Raw genomic sequence first — 22638 nt, 5'->3', positions numbered from 1 at the left:
GACTGGGCCACTCCAAGGCATTTACCTTTTTGCTCCTTAGCCACTCCAGTGTAGCTCTGGTTATGCACTTTGCGTCTTTATCATACTAAACGAACTTCCAGCTTCAGCTTTCTGGCAGATTTCCTTCAAGGATGTTCTTGTAGTTTTCTCTATTCATTGTCCCTTCTATCCACACAAGTGTCCCAGTCAGTTGATGAGTAACATCACTATAATATGATGCTGCCACCATGGTGTTCTCTGGATGATGTGCTGTACTTGGGTTGCACCAAACATAACACTTTTCATTCTGGCCAAAAAGTTCTATTATGGTTTTATCAGACCACAGGAATTGTCATACGGCTACAGTATGCCCAGAGTATCCCTTTGCATACTTCAAACAGAATTCCGATGGATTGTTTTTGAGCAGTGACTTCCTTCTTGCCATCCTATCATATAGGCCAGGTTCGTGGAATGCCTGGGATATTGTCACTTGACCTGACAGCCTACAACTCTTTCAAAGTTGCCATTGGCCTCTTGGTTACCTCCTTGATCAGTCTCTTTGCTCAGCCTTCCAGTATAGGGGGAAGGCTTGATCTAGGCAGGATCTTTGTAGTGCCACACTTCTTAACATTCTCCTTGACCATGCTCTGTGTTATATTTGAGGACTTTGCAATTCTTTTATACTCATTCTCAGATCTGTTGCATTCTACAACTTTATCCTGGAGTTCTTGGTACTCATAGCTAAGTCTTTGCTTTGAAATACACTATCCAGCAGAGAAACCCACAGAAACTACAATTTAACACCAATTTTCTTGGTGTGTGCTCTTGAAGGTGACTGGTTATACCAGAGTTTAAGTATTTAGGACTGCTACAGAAGTAGAGGATGAACATTTATCCAACCAAGCTATTCCATGTTTTTAATTTTATTTCATTTTCTAAGATATTCTATGATGTGTTTTTCAATTGGCAGTTGTAGGGGTAAGATATGTGGGTACATAAAACAAGCACTGGTTTAATGCATTTTATTTTCAGGTTATAAGGCATCAAAAGGTGAACATTTTAGAAGTAGGTGTAGACTTTCTAAAGCCACAGTATGCTTATTATCCCTCTATTAAATGGTTTGTTTATGAATTGTGTTTTGACATTTATAAAATATTAGTTAAAATCTTTTAACAGGGCAGAAAAAAGTCCAGGAACCAAGGCACTAAACCTCAGAAAAGCAAAAAAAGGAAAGGAAAAGCAGCAAAAAATACACAAGAAAATAAGTTTGAAAGAGCAAAACAAAGAAGTCATAAAATAAGCAAAACAGCAACAACAAAGAGAGCAAAAAAGGTAAGAAAAAAAGGTTAAGGAAAAAGAATGTTCTTGGCTCCTAAACATTTTGATTGATGCCTGTGCTTTATAAATAAATTTCCATCCCAGATTTCTAACCATTCTACACTTCACTTCTCTGATTACATGGTTGGTCACTTCCCCTTTTGCTTTCTGAAAATTTTTTTTCACAGGGCCACAGTGTTTCTCACTGAAATAAGCTTTTGTGTCTTAATGCAGTCATAAAAACGCTTTCAAATATCTGCTCCAAACAGTGTAGAAAGAGGGCTTTAATGAAAAAATCAAGTTAAACTGAACCATAGCAGCTACTGGTAACCATAACTCTGGCTTTCTCCATTCCATATTTATAAAAATATTACAATTATACTACAGTTTTCCACTAAGTGCTCAAAACAGATGAATACTTACATAAGTTTCTGATCGTCGTCTTTAAGGTTATCAGCAGTTTCATGGGAAGAACTTAAAGCAGAGAATCTATTCTGAGAAAAGCTAGGCCCGGAGGCACCATTTTCAGAGTCCTGTGCTCTGGACCTAGAATAAGATCCAAAGGATGACCTGCCACTCTCTCTGTTGCTACTCCATGATGTTGACTTATTCAGGCTGGAAGGCTGGATGATGTGTGTATACCTCTGAGACTGGCCACCCCATCCTCCTCTGCTACCACCTTATAGTGAAGAGAAAACGACAATGTTAGAGGTGCTGCCTTTTTACATACTTAGTTTTTGCTTCTTCTGCTTGATTTAATCCTCTACTTTAAAAAAATAAATAATAATATGAGGCAGTGATTAATGAAACCAAACACCAACAAAATTTCACAAAAAATATGAATCATATAGTACTGCGAGTCTTCAGTGTGGGAGGCCAACACCCATAAATTGATAGGAAGAATCTACAAAAAAACAAATGAGAATTTTTGGTCCTCTGCTGCCAGTTAGTTAAGGGAAAAATCTACTGATACAGTGAACCTTTTTATTTTAATAGGATCCCATTTCCTTGGGCTATCCTTATCCATCAGCAATCCAGTCACATTTCATCATAAAAACCTAGATATTTTGATATACCAGGTATCTTTTGTTTTGGCAGCTATATTTATTGACCTTACTGGAATGCTAAATTAGGGGAGTACAAATGAATGAGTGAGGCTCCTATGTGCGTGAGGGGGCGGGGGGGGGGGGGGTTGGCATGAATGATCCTGAAGAAGGAGAGAACAAGCCTGCTGGCTGATTAAGAAAGAATAAAAAATGGTTGTGCTGTCCTCTGAGCACAACAGAGGCACTGCAAGCTCAGGAGGAAGGGAGCATAGTGACATCATAAGCATGCCATGGCTTAACATTTCTTTCAGCGGGTCCAGGAGAAGAGCCACATCTACTGCAGCATGCTCAGGATGAACCGCTGAGGTATCCCACAACCAAGAAGGGCTACCACTCTCAGGCCCCAACTCAGGAGGAGTTCTTGTTGCCACTGCAGCTCTACCCCAAGAGAGAGATTGCAGCTGCTGCTTGCCAAGAAGAAAAGAAGTGGTGAGATAGGGGAGTGGAATGGGCAGAGGAGGAGATGAGGAGGAGGTGGAGGGGAGAGAGGAATGAGGTGGGAGCTGTGATGTAGGGAAAGAACATAAGAATTGCCATACTGGGTCAGACCAAGGATCCATCAATCCCAGTATCCTGTTTCCAACAGTGATCAATACAGGTCTTAAGAACGTGGCAAGATCCCAAAATAAATAGGATCACGTTGCTATCATGCAGTGATACTAAAGTAGACTTAGGAAATAGCCACTACTTAACACTTTAGGAGAGTTTGTCCATAACCTGCGGGTGCAAATTTTTAGTTCCCCAAAGAAACCGAACCACATCAGGATGAGAGGACAGAGAGCAACCTTCTACTTTACTACCTCGTAGACAACCAAGAGCAGCTACCTGGACCTTAAGAGAATTGAAAGCCAAATCTTTGACCAAACCCTCCTGAAGAAAGGACAAGATATGAGACACCGTAGATCGTAAAACTTGTACTCCATTGGCGATACATCAAGACTCAAAAACCTTCCAGACCCTCACATATGAGACAGAAGTAGACGTTCGCCTAGCCTGTAGGAGAGTAGCAATAACTGCTTTGGGGTATCCTCTACATCTCAATCGCCGCCTCTCAAAAGCCAAGCTGTTAAGACAAAAGCGAGCAGCCTGGTCTGAAAATATGGGGCCCTTTCAAAGGAGGCCCAGAAGATGGCCAAAGTGTAACGGCCTGTCCTCAGCCAAGTTGAGTAGGTCTGCGAACCAGAGCTGACATGGCCACTCGAGGCCACCAACCCAACTTCGCCCAGATGTGTCTCTATCCACTGTAACACCTTGCCTACTAGAGGCCAAGGAGGAAAAACAAAGCAGAACCTCCCGAGGCCAAGGCAGTACCAGAGTATCGACGACCTCAGCCCTGTGATCTCTTTACTGACTGAAAAACTGAGCCACCTTCAAATTGAAGAGAGTTGCCATTACATCCACATGGGGACAGCCCCACCTCTCGAGGATGAGCTGCATCGCTGTCTCAGACAGCTCCCACTCTCCCAGATCTAATAATCTGCGACTTAGAAAATCCACTTGGACATTTTCCACTTCTACGATCTCCAACGCCGCTATCCACTCCAGTTGTTGCTCCACCCAAAGAATCAGCTCTTGAGCCTCCTGGACCACTGCTCGATTTTTGGTTCCTCCCTGCCGATTGATGTAGGCTACTGTCGTCACAATGTTCAACCAACAGGACTCTCACTGACTGACCTCGCACCAACGGCAGAAATGCAAGAAAAGCTAAATGCACTGCTGGTCTCTAATCAATTGACAGACCAGGAAGCCTCTTTCGTGGACCAGCTGCCCTGAGTAGACTGCTGCTGACAAACCGTTCTCTATCCAGATAGACTGCCATTGGTAGTCAGAATTACCCAATCCAGAACCTTCAGGTCGACACCACGAACCAGACTGGAAGTTACCAGCCACTAAGACAGGCTGTCCCGTCCAGTGCCCTCAAGCGGCAAGGGAAGACTTAATTTCTTAGAGAACAGGTTCCACCGAGCCAACAGAGCTCTCTGCAGAGGTTTCAGATGCGCAAAGGCCCATGGCACTAACTCCAGGGTTGAAGCCATCGAACCCAAAACCTGCAAATAATCCTAGATTCTGGGCACTGGCAACCCCAATAAGTGCCGAACTTGCCTCTGGAGCTTCAGAAGACACTCCTCCATGAGAAACACCTTGCCCCTCTGAGTGTCGAACTGAGTTCCAAGATACTCGAGGGACTGTGCCGGCCCTAAGTGACTCTTCAATAAGTTCACCACCCAGCCAAGCGACTCCAGAGAACTGATCACCTTTTGCACCGACCGGCAAGAAAGTCCTCTGACTTTGCTCTGATAAGCCAGTTGTCCAGCTAGGGGTGCACCAGAACTCCTTTGTGACGCAAAGCTGCTGCCGCCACCACCACCATAACCTTAGTGAAGGTGCATGGCACCAAGGCCAACCCGAAGGGAAAAGCCTGAAACTGAAAATGCTGACCTAGAACCATGAACCACAGAAACAGTTGATCCGGCTAAAGGGGATGCGCAGGTATGCCTCCGGAGAAGCCAGGAACTCGTCCTTGTGCACCGCTGCTATTACTGACCTCAGGGTATCCATGCAGAACCACAGTACCTTGAGTGCTGCATTTACTTTTTGGCCAGAATTGGGCAAAAAGTGCCCTCCTCCTTTGGAAAAACGAAGAAAATTGAATACCTTCCCTCGCCTTGCTAGTCTCGGGGGACTGGAATTACTGCCCCTAACTTCCGCAACTGGTCCAGCGTCTCTTGCACCACAAGTTGCTTGTCTAAGGACCCACATGGGGAAACTAGAAACAAATCGTGGACAGGCTGAGCAAATTCTAATGCAGGGCTGTCTTACACTGAGGACCCATTGATCCTGGGTAATTTTGGCCCACTCCCCACAAAACTGTGCAAAATGACCCCCTATAAAAGGAACGGTGGAGTGCACCAGCCTTACCTCATTGCGAGGACTTAGCCCCAGTGGTGGCCTTGAACAGCCTTCAGCCTCCTCGAAAGGACTGACCCTGAAGAGAGAACAGTTTCTGTAGACCTGGCACTCGTCTTGCTGGGCGAGACCTCCTAATATCTCGAAAATGGGACAGAGCCTGAAAAAAGCCTCTTGCCCGTAGGCTTAACCTCCGGCAACCGATGCACCTTATTGTTGCCCAGATTCTTCATCAACTGTTCCAAGTCCTCGCCAAACAAAATCCGGCCTCCGAAGAGCAGAAATCCCAAATGGGTCTTAGAAGACACATCCGCTGACCAGTTACGCAACCATAACCTTCTGGCTGATACTACAGACACCTTGATCCAAGACAAAAAGTTCTCACCAGATCATACAGAGCATCTGTCACGTATGCCAACGTTGCCTCTAAGTGATCCATCTTAAATGTCTCCTCGCCAGCCTTTGCCTGAACATCCTGAAGCTTCTGCACCCAACACAGACAAGCCCTCTGCATAAATCTAATAGATGGCTACTCTTAAAGAGAACCTCCAGTTTTCAATCTTGAACATCCTTCAAGGCCATGGACCCCGCAACCAGGACAATCATCTTTTTAGTAACCACAGCAGCTAACTTTGGAAGGGAAAACCGATCCAGAGTCTGCTCAGCCAAAAGGATAAAGCTTCGCCATTGCCTTCCCGACTCTCAAGCTGGCGTCAGGAGTACTCCTGATCCACCAACTTTTTCACTGACTTATGAAATGGGAAGGCTCTTGCTGGGCCCCTTTGCCCATCTAGGACCGGGTTCGCCCCTTCCATATCAGAGTCTTCTTGCAGAACCTTCACCCCAAGCTCCTCCAGAACATGAGGAATCAACAGCCCTAATTCCTCTTTACGAAACAAACAGACCACCTTAGAGTCATCACCCTCAGATCCCAGGATCTCCTCCGGATCATCCCCTGGAGCTGAGCTGGCTACATCCGGATCAACCCACTGGTCCTACAACAGAGGAATCTCCAGGCCCCCTGAAGCCCCATTTGACTCATCACCAGTTGGATTAGGGCCCAACAAATGCTGAATCAATGAAGGCCGCTTTCTCCGAGGCTGCCCTGGTCTGGAACCCACCTCCAGCCCTTCGGAAGGCCAGGCCCAATTACCTGGCCATCCAAGGGTCTGACCTCCTGTTAGCTAAATAGGCCTTATGCAACAGCAGGACAAAATCTGCTGAAAAAGGCCTGGAGGCCCCAGCCAATGGCTGAAAAGGCCCAGCCACAGAGGACCCAGAAACAGGTAGAATGGGAGCATCAACCCCATCAGCTTCCTCCTGCTCCTCCCCAGAGCAGGAACAAACCAGGGAAAGCCTCAGGGGAAATTCCCCCCTCCACTGGCGTGGCAAGAGCCGCAAGATAGTTCAAAACAGCTGCCATTCCTGCGTTTATGGAGACAATAGCCCCGACTCGATCTGATCCCCTGTGTGCAGGAGGAACAGCTGCAAGAGAAACTCTTCTTTTTTGCGGCCACGAGCCATCGGATGTCCCCTCACCACCAGACAAGCAGCCAGAGCTTAAGCTAGCACGGTTCAGGCGTGCACCATAACACTGCCAGTGGGAAAAACCCTCTTGCAACGTGCCTGAGTCCACCAAAGCAAACAATGGGAAAGCACAAAAACCTCCCCGGCCGCCAAGACCGCAAAGGCAGGGAGCCATCCCTTGAACTTACTCAAGACTCCTGTTCCGCCTTTTTTTTTTTTTTCCACAAAAAATACCTATGTCCTAGAATGGAACACAGAGCTGCTAATACAAAAAAAGAAAAATCAGCCAATTAAATAAAAAAGGTGACAGACAAAGAAAAAACAGCCATTCTGAACCTGCAGTCGTCTCATGAAAGGGAGGGACCTGGACCACCAGATGTACACCCCATGGAAGAAAAGGAGCAGACAGGGAAGGATCCACTAGGACTCAAAAACCTCCTGGGAGGAAGGCTCAAAAATCCAAAATAGATGGTGCAGAATCTGCAGTCAGGAGACTTATTATCTGCTGGAGACAGAAATACTGAAGAACTGCAGGTGGCACATGTGATTATGTAGCAGTGTCAGTAAACCTTTCCCTGTCTCCATCAGCTGGCAAGGATGCAAAACTCAGCAGTCTGGACCGATCTGGGTACGTACAGGAAACTCCCATTATTAGAGTGCTGCCAAATTTGTTAGCTTCCCTAATCTCTTATTTCATGATACATCTGTTCATGTTTGCCAGGTGTATGGTAGTATACCTCTATCATTATACTCTTTGCCCCATCATACATGGAATTTCCATCCATAAAGACTCTACTTTGCATTTATTTAACATTTTTCTATACCTACCTTCATGAAAAATTTCATACCAGATCGGTTTACATGTAACAAAGGGTATAACTTAAGAACAATTCACTTGAAGCGGAAGTTACATATAACAGGGTAGATAACTTGGGGCTAGGCTAGTCAGAGGTAAAGGACAGTAACTGAGGAGAACTAGAAAAGGCAATGAAAAAAAGAAACGGCGGCTTAATTATAATGTCTAAACATGGCGAGGCATGTTTAGACCCCAGAACCAGTCTCCTGTAGGAGCTTTACCCTGTTGGACTCCATGCCATCCCTAACACAGCACCACCTCCCCCACTAAGTTGATCCACTATCATTGGGATATAATTTGTACCCAGTATTGCACTGTCCTATTAACCCCCTTCTTCCAGGTCTCTGAGATGCAAAGTGCAATAAAAAAAATAGTTAAGTAAAACAAAACATGATAATATAATAAAGATCAAACTAAAACAATGCATAAAATAAATAAAAATAAAAACAATTAGTAAAAACAGTAAAAAAAGAAAAAAAAAATGCTGACTAGAATCAGATAGTTTTGCCCAGCTCCTAAAACTTTTGGCTAGTAATTAAGCTTTTTGGAAGATGTTTCACCCCTTACCATTTGCCTGTGGTTTCTCTTTCTCTGGGTCTGAGTGTGGCATGCACATGTGTTTGTCTGGTGTGGTATGATCTGTCTGTACATGTGGTATGTGTTTTCATTTTTCTGTCTGGTGTGGGGCATTTGCATCTGTGTCCATGTTTGTGTATGCATGGGCGATTTGTTTCTTTCAGCAACATGAAGAGAAAGGAAACAGGAATTTTGGGCCACTAGTTAGAAGTAGGGCTCTCTGGTGGCTTAGCAACTAACTCAAAAGCTAATTGGCTGGCAAGATAATATGACACCAGACCAGGAATCCATGATAACTTGTCTGTGAGGGTGTATATACACACACAGGAAAAAGCAGAATATCAAATGGAAATAAATAAAAACTGATTTAACCTAACCTAGTGGTGGTGGACCCCAGAACCAATTGTATGGACAGAAAAGAGGACATGGCTTAAAATCTTTGCTCATCCCTGCGCTAAACAGTAGTGGGACCTAGTTTGCTCCATACCAGATCTGCAGTCAGGGAATTCTGTAAATTCCCAAACAAACCCAGTCAGACTCTCGTACGACTTTGCCATTTGGACTACTTTTAGTACTGGCAAAGGGGTCTGAAGTAAGTTTGGCAAATTCTGCTCCAGTGCAAAAAACTACTCCAGATAACTACAATGCAGATATTCATTTTTCCATGAGCCAAACAGGTGTGGCTTTCTGAGGTGCAGCTGTCATTTTCTTACAGAGAACTTCTTGAACCAAATCCAGAAACCCACCAACATGAAGAAAAACTTCTGAATTCAAAATCAAGAGTCTCTGAGATCCCCTTTGAGTGCACCTTAAGTTTGTTTTGGGTGCAGTATTAGTATATGAAGAGGAAGGGAGGGTTATCCTGGCTTCTCTAAGATAGAGGCAGTTTGGAATAGGTTGGGGAAGGTTTTTTTGGAGTTAATATTCTTATTACTTTGTAATTATGGGAAATATAAATATGTTTTATATTTTTATTGTCTACTATTCTATGCTGCTTTGAGATTCCTGGGGGAAAAAAAAAAACCGGAAGTACAAACAAACGGACAAAATGAATGCCATCTCCTCTCCCAAAATCTGCCAGAGAAAAATGAGACTGATCATCTCAACTGACATCAAGAAGATCTGAGGACTTTACATCAAACTTGAACAAGTACTGAACTACACTGAACAAATAAGCGACCCCCATGCTTACTTATTGCGGCGGTTACTACCCTAAACCAATTAAGCCTGACACTTCACTTTCAATGCATATCCAGCATTGTTCTCTGCTTCAACGGCAGGGGGAAATGTGGAAAAGAGGATTTACATTCAGACAACATCCAACAAGGCATCGATCTGTGCAGTCTGGGTAACCAAGGATCAGGGTAACTTGCTTGATGTGGTGGTTACAACCCTTAACCATTAAGCCTTATGATTCACTTTTGATGCAACTCCAACATTACTCTCTGCATCAATGGCAGGGGATGGCAGGAAATTTGAATCAATCAGTTACCAACAAGGGCCCTGAACTTGGTGGTTGGTGAAACAGATAAGTATGGGGAAAATAAGTGTGGGAGCTTGCTGGGCAGACTGGATGGGCAGACTGGTCTTTTTCTGCCGTCGTTTCTATATGTTTGAAGAGAGCTGCACTCCATCTACCTGCAGTGTTACCAATTTGTTGCTAGATCTGGTGACTTTTTGAACCTGTTGGAGATTTTAGAACTGTGAATGTGACAGGGAGCTAGTTTAGCAATTTTTGAACAATTTAGCTAGTGACTCTCTCACAGCTATAACATTTTTATCATTTTCTCTACTTACGGGGCATGTGTGGAAGCAAAGGACAAGATAGTGATATCTCAGCCTACAATGCCGCACGAAATTGACAAAAAGAGTGTGTTTTCCCACTGGTTAGAGTGTCATGCTGCCCACCCCACCAACTGACTCTTCAACACAGGCAGGTTGGCTCAGTTGCTGGCTCAATCTGGCCACCTGGACAATCCAATGAGATCACAAGGAGAAAAAAAAACAAAAACAAACAAACAAACAATCACAGCTCATTGCAACTTTGACATCCTATGCTATGACAGAATTAAAGCAGGAGAAGGAAGAACACAAGAGAGGGCCAGAGCTGTATATAACTATTTTTGGCTGTATTGCTAGGACCCGAGAGACTTCTTGCATTTATTTATTTATTTACATTCTTTTAATATACCGATGCTCAAGACAAAGTCTTATTGTACCGGTTTAAAGCAGAACCAGGGGAAACCATTTAACTAGAAGAAAGAAAGTTACAATCGACAGGGTGTCCAAATTCAGGACAATTAAGAGAGAAAGAATTCGTTTAACATAACGCTACTAAGGAGTAATGCAAAATAGCAAAAAACAGTTGATTAGCATGGGGTGCAGATTTAGCAGCTAATTTGAATATGCAGTTCAAGCATAACAGTTCCTTTAGATAAGGGGCAGGGGAGAGGTTATAGGATCCAGGAGAGGAGGGAAGGTGATAAGGGAGAGATGTGAGGGTCATTGCTATTTGGGGAGTAACCCTTCAGGGGAAGGCTTGAGAGAACAGCCAGGTTTTCAGTTTTTTTCTAAAGGAGAGAGGGCATTGCTCCTGGCGTAGATCAGGGGGTAGTGAATTCCATTGATGTGGTCCAGTGGTAGACAGTGCTCTTTTTTGAATGGAGTTGTGAATGGAGGATTTGTTTGGGGGAGCCTGGAGAGATCCTTTGTATGCGGATCCTTGCATCCTGCAAGGGCCTCTCTCACTGAGCCTAGCATACCAGGAACCTAACAATCATATAGGGACTGACCTAGGCTGAGCCTTGCTCCTGGCTTCCGTGCCTCCTCTGCTCGCACTTTAGCAAAGTGCTAAGTGATTAATATGTTTTCTTTGGACGTCTCATATGACGTGCAGCATCTGTAGCAGCAGATTATCCAGTTTTGTTATTAAAATGTATTATACATTTTCGCATTGTTGCTGCAAGTGGTTAATAATAAGGGGCCAAGGTAGATCTGGGAAATTGACAGATTTTAAAGGAAATGAACGTTGAATCATTTTAAAATCCCTCGTTCCCATGTTCAGTATTCATACTGCAGCTTTAGCTATATTTTATCCAATTCGGAGACTTTTCACAGTGGATCTGGTAATCTTTAAATTGGGGTTGGCACTGCCTACCTGGAATCTGAATGAGTGGCAGATCACTGCTGGCACTGCAAAAGCTCATGGTGGAGTTTTAGTTAATTCAATTCAATAAATCCCTTTTCAATACAATTTACATTCTACTACAACATATACAACCATATATCCACATTACTGACAGAAAAACAAAGCGTCTCATAACATTTTAATACGCATCTGGAATTAACAGCCTTATTTAATTATTTACACACAAAAAATGACCTTCCCCCCAAAAAAAAAAAAAATCTGCACTGCCATTAGAAAGGCAGTTTCTTTCTGGCTGTCTTTGGAAGCTCCACACAAACGCACTTACCCTGCGCCGGTTGCGAGCGGCCTCCCCGGGGGTGTTCGTTCCAGCAACGCTCCCCGTACCTGCACCGACCCTGCAGGTAAAAGTTGCACACCGTCATCCTCTCCCCGTGGCAGCACTTACAGTAAGCCCACGATCTGGCACCCGTGCTGGAAGTCACGCTCGGCGGCCATCTTTGATCCAGACATCTTGCAGCAGACGCGCAGGCCCGACCTCCCAGCCCGATCCGGAAGTCACGCTCGACGGCCATCTTTGCTCTGGGCATCCTGCACCGAACTTTCAGCGTCTGCGGGCGCGAACTACTGAGAAAGGAGAGACAAAAAGTCCCACCAAACAGCGATAAAGCGTTAATTATCAGACAGGGTCGTTCAACGGCCTTATGCTAGCGCTCCTTTCCCGGCATCATCCCAATATAATTTATTTCGTATATTTACATATTTGAATTTTTAAAAAGTGTGCCTTTCAATATAACCACCCCCTCCCCACTTTGGAAAAAAAAAAAATCGCTGTAGGAGTGCAGGTAGGGGCGCATCCTGCTTTATTCATACGTACTCGCCCTCAAATTGCTGACGTGCATTATTACATATGGATGACGAAAGGGCCTAGGTGGCCTGGAAAGTGTAGATGCTGACAAATCCATATCAGTGTACAAAAATTCCAGTTGGTTCTAGGACCAATGTGGCCATGAGAATTCTGTGTTACAAATACTAAAGAGAGAGTAAGAGAATTCCCGAAATCGCAGAGCCTGCTCTCACAGTCTAGTAAAAGTTGGTTCAGTTTGCCCAATGCTATTTTTAAGATTTAAAAAAAGTTTCCTTTGCTAACATAAATATGGGAGACATGTTGGATCATTTCTGTTTAGTTTCTAGCATTTTTATCTTTTTGTATGTTAATGCAGATGTAGAATTGTTTGATCAAAAAAAAATAAATAAATCAGTGGAGCTGAAAACGTAAATCCTTGTCCCAAACAGGCACCTATTGGTAAATAGGAAGATAAGGCTCCTCTTCTTACAGTTGCTGAAATCTAAAACTTAATCTGGTTTATGTTTAACTTGTTAAATGTATAGGAAAAAGATAAACCATGGCTTGGAGGGAGGGCGAAGAAGGGATTTGTTTAAGGCTGCCAATTTTTCCACAGACTTGAACTGGGGGGGGGGAGAGCCCTCCCTTTAGTTGCATAAATTCCTGTTCCAGCCTTCCAGGGCAATGCTGCCCATAAAAATAATAATAATAATAATTACAATACAGTAAACTATTGTCCAACCTCTCACCTTTGGTCACACATGCAAAACAAAGAGACCCTTACCTAATACAGAAAAGAGACTATAAAGAATAAATAGAAATACACCCTCAAAAACTGAAGTGAAAATTGCAACAAGCCGAACTCAATGCAGTGCAACAATGGAAAGAGCAAAATCAAAAGTATTTCTCATAAAATACAAGTAAGAAACACAATACATCAATCACAACAGTAAAACCATACTATTAAAAAAATATTTCAAAACAACAAATAGTATAACATCAAATTAATGGATAATACTTTAAAATTGTCGGCTCAGTGTGCTGCAGCAGTCAAAAAAGCAAACAGAATGTTAGGAATTATTAGGAAGGGAATGGCTAATAAAACAAAAATGTCATAATGCCTCTAATTCGCTCCATGGTGAGACTGCACCTTGAATACTGTGTACAGTTCTGGTCACCGCATCTCAAAAAAGATATAGTTGTGATGGAGAAGGTACAGAGAAGGGCAACCAAAATGATAAAGGGGATGGAATAGCTCCCCTATGAGGAAAGGCTGAAGGGGTTAGGGCTGTTCAGCTTGGAGAAGAGACTGCTGAGGGGGGATATGATAGAGGTATTTAAGATCATGAGAGGTCTTGAACGAGTAGATATGAATCGGTTATTTACACTTTCGAATAATAGGAGGACTAGGGGGCATGCCATGAAGTTAACAAGTAGCACATTTAAGACTAATTGGAGAAAATTCTTTTTCACTCAACATACAATAAAGCTCTGGAATTTGATACCAGAGGATGTGATTAGTGCAGTTAGGGGCGGATTTTAAGAGCCCTGCTCGCCTAAATCCGCCCCAATCCGGGCGGATTTAGGCGAGCAGGGCCCTGCGCGCCGGTGAGCCTATTTTACATAGGCTCACCGGCGCGCGCAGACCCCGGGACTCGCGTAAGTCCCGGGGTTCTCCAAGGGGGGCGTGTCGGGGGCGGGCCCGAACCGTGCGGCGTTTAGGGGGCGTGCCGGGAGCGTTTCGGGGGCGGACCCGGAGGCGTAGTTACGGCCCGGGGGCGTGGCCACGCCCTCCGGACCGTATCTATCTACCAAACGACAGAATATTAAACTTTCGTCACCTTCTACATGGATTGAACCATACTCAGAGACCTTCGGCGAGACAAGTTTTAGTAGTCCTAGGCCACATGGCGGCGGCTATTTTCACGGTTCCCAACACCAGGCTACAGATGAGATGCCTGCAATGGGGATGGAAACGTCAATGGAAACAACACTCGCAACAATTGACACAGAAGGTATTGTTGACCTCCGAGATGAGAAAAGACATAACATGGTGGCTCCTGGACCCCACCCTGTCCAAGGGAACATTGTTCAGTTCCCCTCCCCACAACACAGTCTTAACCACAGATGCGTCTCGCAAGGGCTGGGGTGCACACCTCGAGATTTACGAAACACAAGGGTTATGGATAAACTCGGAACAGAAGCTGCAAATAAATTTATTGGAACTCAAAGCGATTCAGAATGCATTACAAGTATTCCAAGACCATCTGAAGGGCCGCAGGGTCATGATCTACATGGACAATCAAGTGGCAATGTATTACATCAACAAGCAAGGAGGGTCCAGTTCATGGTCCCTTTGCAAGGAAACCCTGCAAATATTCGAACATGCTCACAAAAATTGCATTTATCTGCAAGCAACTTACCTACCAGGCGTGGCAAATACAAGAGTGGACAGGCTAAGCCGCATCTTTCATCCTCATGATTGGGCACTCAATACAGAAATAGCCCAAGACATATTCATGCAGTGGGGGACAACTTCGATAGATCTCTTTGCAACGGAGATCAATGCTCAAGTTCCCAAATTCTGCTCGATAAGACCAAGCCAATTCAGGATCGCTCAAGATGCTTTCCTCATTCCATGGACGACAGGCCTCCTGTATGCCTTTCCTCCCATACCACTCATAACAAGGACAATTCAAAGTGCATTGCAGACAAAGCTCAACTGATACTCATCGCCCCGGCCTGGCCGAGACAACCATGGTACAGTTTCCTTCTCTAACTATCCATCATGGATCCAATTTGATTACCGAATCGCCAAGATCTTCTCTGCCAAGATCAGGGGACACTTCTACACCCACTACACTCATCTCTCCACTTGACAGCGTGGAGATTGAGAGGCTCCTTTTAACAGAACAGGGAGTTTCCACTTCGGCACAATTCATTTTGTTAGAATCCAGGAAACTCTCAACAAGGAAGAATTATAGCTATAAATGGAAACGTTACTCTATCTGGTGCATTTCCAAAGGTGTACCACCATTGGACTGCTCACCTGAGTTGCTCATAGATTATCTACATACACTATACGCAGCTGGTCTAGCAACATCATCCATCAGAGTTCATCTCAGCACCATAGGGGCATATCATAGGCCAGTTAACAATATGCCTATATCCAATCACCCCTTACTATCTCGTTTCATCAAGGGGTTAACTCACCTTCATCCTCCGATCTCCAAACCTCCAGTTCCATGGAACCTCAACATAGTTCTGGAACAGCTCATGCTTTTCCCGTTTGAACCCATGGACTCGGCACATATTAAATACCTCACATGGAAAGTTGTATTCCTGGTTGCAGTAACATCGGCACAAAGAGTTAGTGAATTACAGGCCTTGGTCCATTATTCTCCATATTTACAGTTTCATCACGAAAAGGTGGTTCTCCGAACTTACCCATCCTTCCTACCAAAAGTGGTTTCTCAATTCCATCTCAATCAGACCATGGAATTACCCACCTTTTTTCCTAAACCTCATGCAAATGATAGGGAAAAACTACTGCACACACTAGATTGTAAAAGAGCTTTAGCATACTACAAAGAAAGGACAAACTTGGACTCCCGTGTTTCTCAACTCTTTGGCTCTTTTGACCCAAAGGCACCTGGATTACCAGTGGCTAAATGCACCATCTCCAGCCGGATAACGCAGTGCATCAAATTCTGTTACGACAAACAGAAACTACAACTACATTCAAAACCTAAAGCTCACCAAGTCAGAGCAGTAGCAGCCTCATTGGCACACCTAAAGAATGTGCAACCCATAGACATTTGCAAGGCAGCTACATGGTCATCGCTTCATACCTTCACATCTCACTACTGCCTTGATCAACAAGCAGCCACTGATGCGAAGATAGGGCAAGCAATCCTGCAATCTCTATCCTCCTATCCAAGGTGACCGCCACATTGTCAAAGATTATATATGATAAACAATGTGATCGGAAGCTTGGGACTCCCATGACAGCATGGCTAATTCAACCTGCTATTGATGGGAAAAAGCAAGTTTGCTTACCGTAAACGGTGTTTCCGTAGATAGCAGGATGAATTAGCCATACTGACCTACCCTCCTCCCTGGCAGTCACCTAGTCTTCGACTACACTTCAGCTTAATCACAGACTGAGGAGATTCCTTTACTTTCCTGCGCGGGAACACACGCGCAGCCGCAGAGAGCAAAACTCTAATCTCTGCTTTGACAAGCTCCGCCTCCCGGACCTGATTGACAGATCCCATGACAGCATGGCTAATTCATCCTGCTATCTACGGAAACACCATTTGCTTACCGTAAACTTGCTTTTATATACCGATTGGTGCACCCAGCGAGAGCAAGTCTGGAGGCTAAAATGGCAGACCTGGAGAAACTGAGGCAGAAAGAGAGGTATAGAGAGAAATCCTCCAGGGACAGAGAAGAGCAGTTCTAACTTCATGCTAGCTGCTCTTGTGCTACTTTAGAGGAGCAAGGTCACCTGGCAGAAGACTATCCTGTCCAGTAGTTGATCTTTTTTATCCTCTTGCAACAGGATGAGGCTTCAGGAGTGCATGCCCAGAATGGAAGAGTTAGGATGGCCATGAGGTTAATGATTTTATTATTAGGAATGCAGAGAGTTAGGTGGCTAGTGGGCATGAGGATCACTTTTGTAACTTGCCCGCCTGGCGTAAAGGTCAATGGACCTCACACACCATCTAGATAAGATTTAGAGAATTCTGGGAAGGAGCTGGCTCTTGTGGTACATGTAGGCACTAATGACAAAGAAAGATACAGGAGGGCAGTAATAAGAGCTAACTTTAGGTTCTTAGGTAGGAAATTAAAATTCAGAACCTCCAGGGTTACATTCTTGGAAGTGTTCCCTATTCCACCAGGCCTGGATTTAGGCATAGGCGATTGCCTAGTGCATCTAATTGTGAAGGCACCAAATACCCAGGTCAAAGAAGCATGCAACTATACCAAGGCGTAACCTGCTCCTGTCTACTTCAAAGGGATGCCGCTGTGGCACTCTGGGACTTTGAGTGGGGGGGGGGGGAATGTCTCCCACCTCCCATTCTCCAACACTGCCTATGGACACCAAACTCTTAAATCCAGCCCTGCATTCCACACACAGGACCCCTGAGGCAGTTTGAGCTCCAGAGTCCCAATATGTGGATGAGATTATGGTGCAGGGAAGAGGGCTTTAGCTTTGTTAGAAACTGGGGAACACTCTGGGGATGGGCTTCATCTTAACCAGAGTGAAACCAGGCTGCTGGTATTAACTTTTAAAAGGAGTAAAAGCTGACAGTCTCTCAGAAGCTCCTGGTTCAGAGGGAGGTATAATATTCAAAGGATACTTGCAAAACAGGGAAGTTAGAATATCCCAGTAGAGTAGTTGTAGTTTAAGGCTGAAGTAGGTCAGATGAATATAGATAAAGAGTACACAAATATGACTGACTGTACACTGCCTGTGTCATTTGCTAATAAGCAGGTTGTAAATACAAAGCAAAATAAAAGTATACTTTCAAATGTAGGCAAATTGCAGAAGTTTGAATAGTATTTTTATTTAAAATTATTTATTAACCACTTACTCCATCAGGTAGGGGAGTTTTCACATTAAAACATACATAAAACAAATATTACACAAATCCCATACAAATTATGTCTTTCAAAATCACACTCTAGTCATGGTCAAGGTAAACAGTTTCTTTTTCTTTTTTTTAATACATTCTTGTGCTGGATGACATTTGAAATTTTCTTCAGAGCTTAATATTATTCGTAATAGATGTTAGTTGCACCAAAGGCTTGTAGGTATAATCATAAGAACATAAGAAATTGCCATGCTGGGTCAGACCAAGGGTCCATCAAGCCCAGCATCCTGTTTCCAACAGAGGCCAAACCAGGCCACAAGAACCTGGCAATTACCCAAACACTAAGAAGATCCCATGCTACTAATGCAATTAATAGCAGTGGCTATTCTCTAAGTAAACTTGATTAATAGCTGTTAATGGACTTCTCCAAGAACTTATCCAAACCTTTTTTGAAGCCAGCTACACAACTGCACTAACCATACATCCTTCTGCGCCAACAAATACAGAGCTTTATTATGCGTTGAGTGACAAGAATTTTCTCCGATTAGTCTTAAATGTGCTACTTGCTAACTTCATGGAATGCCCCCCTAGTCCTTTTCTATATTCGAAAGTGTAAATAAACCGAATCACATCTACTCATTCAAGACCTCCTCATGATCTTAAAGACCCTCTATAATATCCTGCCTCAGCTGTCTCTTCTCCAAGCTGAAACAGCCTTCCCCCCTAACATCGTCAGCTTTCCTTCATAAGGGAGCTGTTCCATCCACTTTATAATTTTGGTTTGCCCTTTCTCTGTACCTTCTCCATTGCACACTATATCTTTTTTGAGATAAGGCGACCAGACTCGGACCACAGTATTCAAGGTGTAGTCTCACCATGGAGCGATATAGAGGCATTTTGACATTTTCGTTGTATTAACCATTCCCTTCCTAATACTTCCTAAAATTCTGTTTGCTTTTTTGACTGCTGCAGCACACTGAGCCGACGATTTTAAGTATTATCCACTATGATGCCTAGATCTTTTTCCTGGGTGGTAGCTCCTAATATGGACCTAACATCGTGTAACTACAGCAAGGGTTATTTTTCCCTAGATGCAAACCTTGCACTTGTCCACATTAAATTTCATCTGCATTTGGATGCCCAATCTTCCAGTCTTGCAAGGTCCTCCTGTAATGTATCACAGTAGCTTGTGATTTAATTACTCTGAATAATTTTGTATCATCCGCAAATTTGATAACCTCACTCATCGTATTCCTGTCCAGATCATTTATATATATATTGAAAAGCACCGGTCCAAGTACAGATCCCTGAGGCACTCCACTGTTTACCCTTTCCACTGAGAAAATTGACCATTTAATCCTACTCTGTTTCCTGTCTTTTAACCAGGTTGTAATCCACGAAAGGATATCACCTTCCTATCTCATGACTTTTTAGTTTTCGTAGAAGCCTTCTCATGAGGGACTTATCAAATGCCTTCTGAAACATCCAAATACACTACATCTACCGGTACACCTTAATCACATATTTATTACCTCTTCAAAAAAAAATAACGCAGATTTATTAGGCAAGACTTCCTTGGGTAAATTCATGTTGACTGTGTTTCATTAAATCATGTCTTTCTATATTGGTCTTACAATTTTGATCTTGAAGAATAGTTTCTCCACTATTTTCCCGGCACTGAAGTCAGGCTCACTGGTCTATAGTTACCCAGTCGCCCCTGGAGCCTTTTTAAATATTGGGGTTACATTGGCCCACCCTCCAGTCTTCAGGTACAATGGATGATTTTAATGATAGGTTACAAATTTTAACTAATAAATGAGAAATTTCATTTTTTAGTTCCTTCAGTACCCTAGGATGCATACCATCCGGTCCAGGTGATTTGCTACTCTTTAGTTTGTCAATCTGGCTACTACATCTTCCAGGTTCACAGTGATTTTGTTCAGTTCGTCTGACTCATCACCACTGAAAACAATCTCCAGAACTGGTATATCCCCAACATCCTCATTAGTAAACACGAAAGCAAAGAATTCATTTAGTCTTTCTGCAATGGCCTTATCTTCCCTAAGAGCCCCTTTAACCCTTCGGTCATCTAATGGTCCAACTGACTCCCTCACAGGTTTCTTGCTTTGGATATATTTTAAAAGTTTTTATTATGAGTTTTTGCCTCTATGGCCAACTTCATTTCAAATTCTCTCTTCGCCTGTCTTATCAATGTTTTACTTGACAATGCTTATGTTTTATCCTATTTTCTTCAGATGGATCCTTCTTCCAATTTTTGAAGGATTTTTTTTGGCTAAAATAGCCTCTTTCACCTCACCTTTTAACCATGATGGTAATCGTTTTGCCTTCCTTCCACCTTTCTTAATGCGTGGAATACATATGGACTGCGCCTCTAGGATTGTATTTTTAAACAATGTCCAAGCCTGTTGAACACTTTTAACCTTTGCAGCTGCACCTTTCAGTTTTTTTCTATTTTCCTCATTTTATCAAAGTTTCCCTTTAGAAAGTTTAGTGTTAGAACTGCAGATTTACTTATTGTCCCCTTCCAGTTATTAGTTTAAATTTGATCATGTTATGATCACTGTTGCCAAGTGACCCCACCACCATTACCTCTCTCACCAAATCCTGCGTTCCACTAAGAATTAAATCTAAAATAGCTCTCTCTCTCTTGTTGGTTCCTGAACCAATTGCTCCATGAAGCAATCATTTATTACATCCAGGAACTTTATGTCTCTAGCAAATCCTGATGTTACATTTACCCAGTCAATATTGGGGTAATTGAAATCTCCCATTATTATTGCACTGCCAACTTAGTTTGCTTCCCTGATTTCTCTTAGCATTTCATCATCTGTCTGACCACTTTGTCCAGGTGGACGGTAGTATACTCCTTTCACTATACTCTTGCCCAACATACATGGGATTTCTACCCATATAGATTCTACTGAGCATTTAGCCTCTTGTATGATCTTTATCTTGTTGGACTCTATACCCTCCCAGACATAAAGTGCCACACCCCCACTAAGTTGCTCCTCCCTTTCATTGCGGTATAATTTGTACCCTGATATAGCACTGTCCCATTGGTTATCCTCCTTCCACCAACTCTCTGTGATGCCAATTATGTCAATCTCATCATTTGCTGCTATACACTCTAACTCTCCCATCTTACTTCTTAGACTTCTGGCATTGGCATACAGACATTTCAAAGTGTGTTTTTTGTTTTAACAACCTGCTTTTCAGTTGTTTGGGATAATTCAGGACAATTCATGATTTTAGGTGTTTTTTGTTTTTTTTTTAAATCTTAGTGTTATTGTAATTTATAAGTGTTCAGACATGAAGCTTCACATTATCGGTCCAGCTACAGGGATTGAGCATTCTCTAACTTCAACTAGGTGAACTTGGTGGAGTGTGGGAACTTGGAAAAGGCCTTTGCTTGTAATGCTCTTTGCAGTATATAGATATGAATACGGATCTAAGTCAGACTGTATCTGTGTTAGTAATTATTTATGAAGCCGTTATATTAGATTTGATATTGAACTGGCAATCAGTAAACTTGGCGGGTTATAATATATGGCATTATACAAGGATATTTCTAACCAAGATCTCACTCCTTTTCATAGTAACAACACTCTTATTTACACAAGGAATTTTATTTATAACCTCATTAAGAGACTTAATATGACCTTCATATGATAGCACCAGGACTGCACAAATCAATCTTGTGACTTATGTCCTTATGTGTCTGATCACAGAGTTGTAATTGTTGGTTATTAGAAGACTAATATTTGCCATCTCACCCCTTAACATTTTTCAATTTTGCAAATAAAAATATATATAATCAAAGACCCCAAAGTTTAACTTTATTTCACATCAGATAATCTTGTTTAAACACATTAGCTGATAAGCTTCAGAATACTTATTTCAAGTTTCAGGAGACCAATGCTTCTGTGAGATTCCACAAAACAAATGGTCAGGTGTCAGAAACTAAAAAAAAGGAACCCCATGCTGCAGTGTTTCAAATTTTCCAGTCTTCTTCAGGGGTGACTTAGCACAAGCATGCCGATGCATTGTTTGTGGTTCCAGAGTATGAAGTATATCCCTGGTAAGAGCACTAGCTCATAGTGGCAATTGCTTTTGCTTAAGGTAAATGGTGATGTAAAGGAGGCAGTGAAAGCAAGAAAGACATACTTCAAAACATAGAAAGCAGACCCAAATGATGAAAATAGACAAGAGAATAAGCATAGGCAAGTTAGATGTAAAACAGTAGTAAGACAGGCCCAGAGAGGATTTGAGGAGAAGCTTTTAAGAGAGGCAAAACCCAGGGGCGGTTCTATAATGAGGCAGGGTGTGACAACCAATTCAGGTGGCAGACTGCCCCCCCCCCCCCCAAACTCCTCTAGCGGCCGCCTCACCCTGCCACCAGAACAATGGACCCATGGTCCTCCGGTAAATAGTCCTGGGGGATTTCTGCACTACTGCAAAGTGCAGAATTCCCCTCCTCTGCGCAGCCGGAGTCTCCTCCATCTTTGCCATTTTCTGCACAGCATTGATTCTGTGTGTGTGTGTGTGAGAGAGAGAGAGAGCGAGCTGGGGGGGGGGGGGGGAGCATGGATGAGAGTGCATGAGTGTGGGTACCAGAGAGAGGGATCCTATGAGAGATTGTAAAGGACTGGGTATGTGCACGAGAGATTGGGAGCTGGTGTGTGTGAGAAAGGGATTGTGTATATGTGAGGGTACTTGTTTGTGAGAGAGGGAGCCTGTTTACACAGGCACTGCCTTCC

General features: G+C 43.3%; 1 protein-coding gene across 1 annotated transcript in view; it reads right to left on the bottom strand.

Annotated features, from left to right (window-relative positions):
- The window catches only part of NUP42 (nucleoporin 42), a 111518-nt gene that overhangs the window by 44449 nt on the left and 44431 nt on the right, over positions 1-22638 (bottom strand). The window contains exons 2-3 of the mRNA XM_029589077.1: positions 11742-12040; positions 1720-1975 (exon numbers count right to left, since the gene is read on the bottom strand). Of these exons, the coding sequence (XP_029444937.1) occupies positions 1720-1975; positions 11742-12003 (518 nt within the window). The 5' untranslated portion in view covers positions 12004-12040. The remainder of the gene's footprint in view (positions 1-1719; positions 1976-11741; positions 12041-22638) is intronic.

The sequence above is a fragment of the Rhinatrema bivittatum genome, chromosome 2 (assembly GCF_901001135.1).
Source record: "Rhinatrema bivittatum chromosome 2, aRhiBiv1.1, whole genome shotgun sequence".
NCBI classification, from domain to species: Eukaryota; Metazoa; Chordata; class Amphibia; order Gymnophiona; family Rhinatrematidae; genus Rhinatrema; species Rhinatrema bivittatum.
This window is presented reverse-complemented; position numbering and strand designations above follow the sequence as displayed.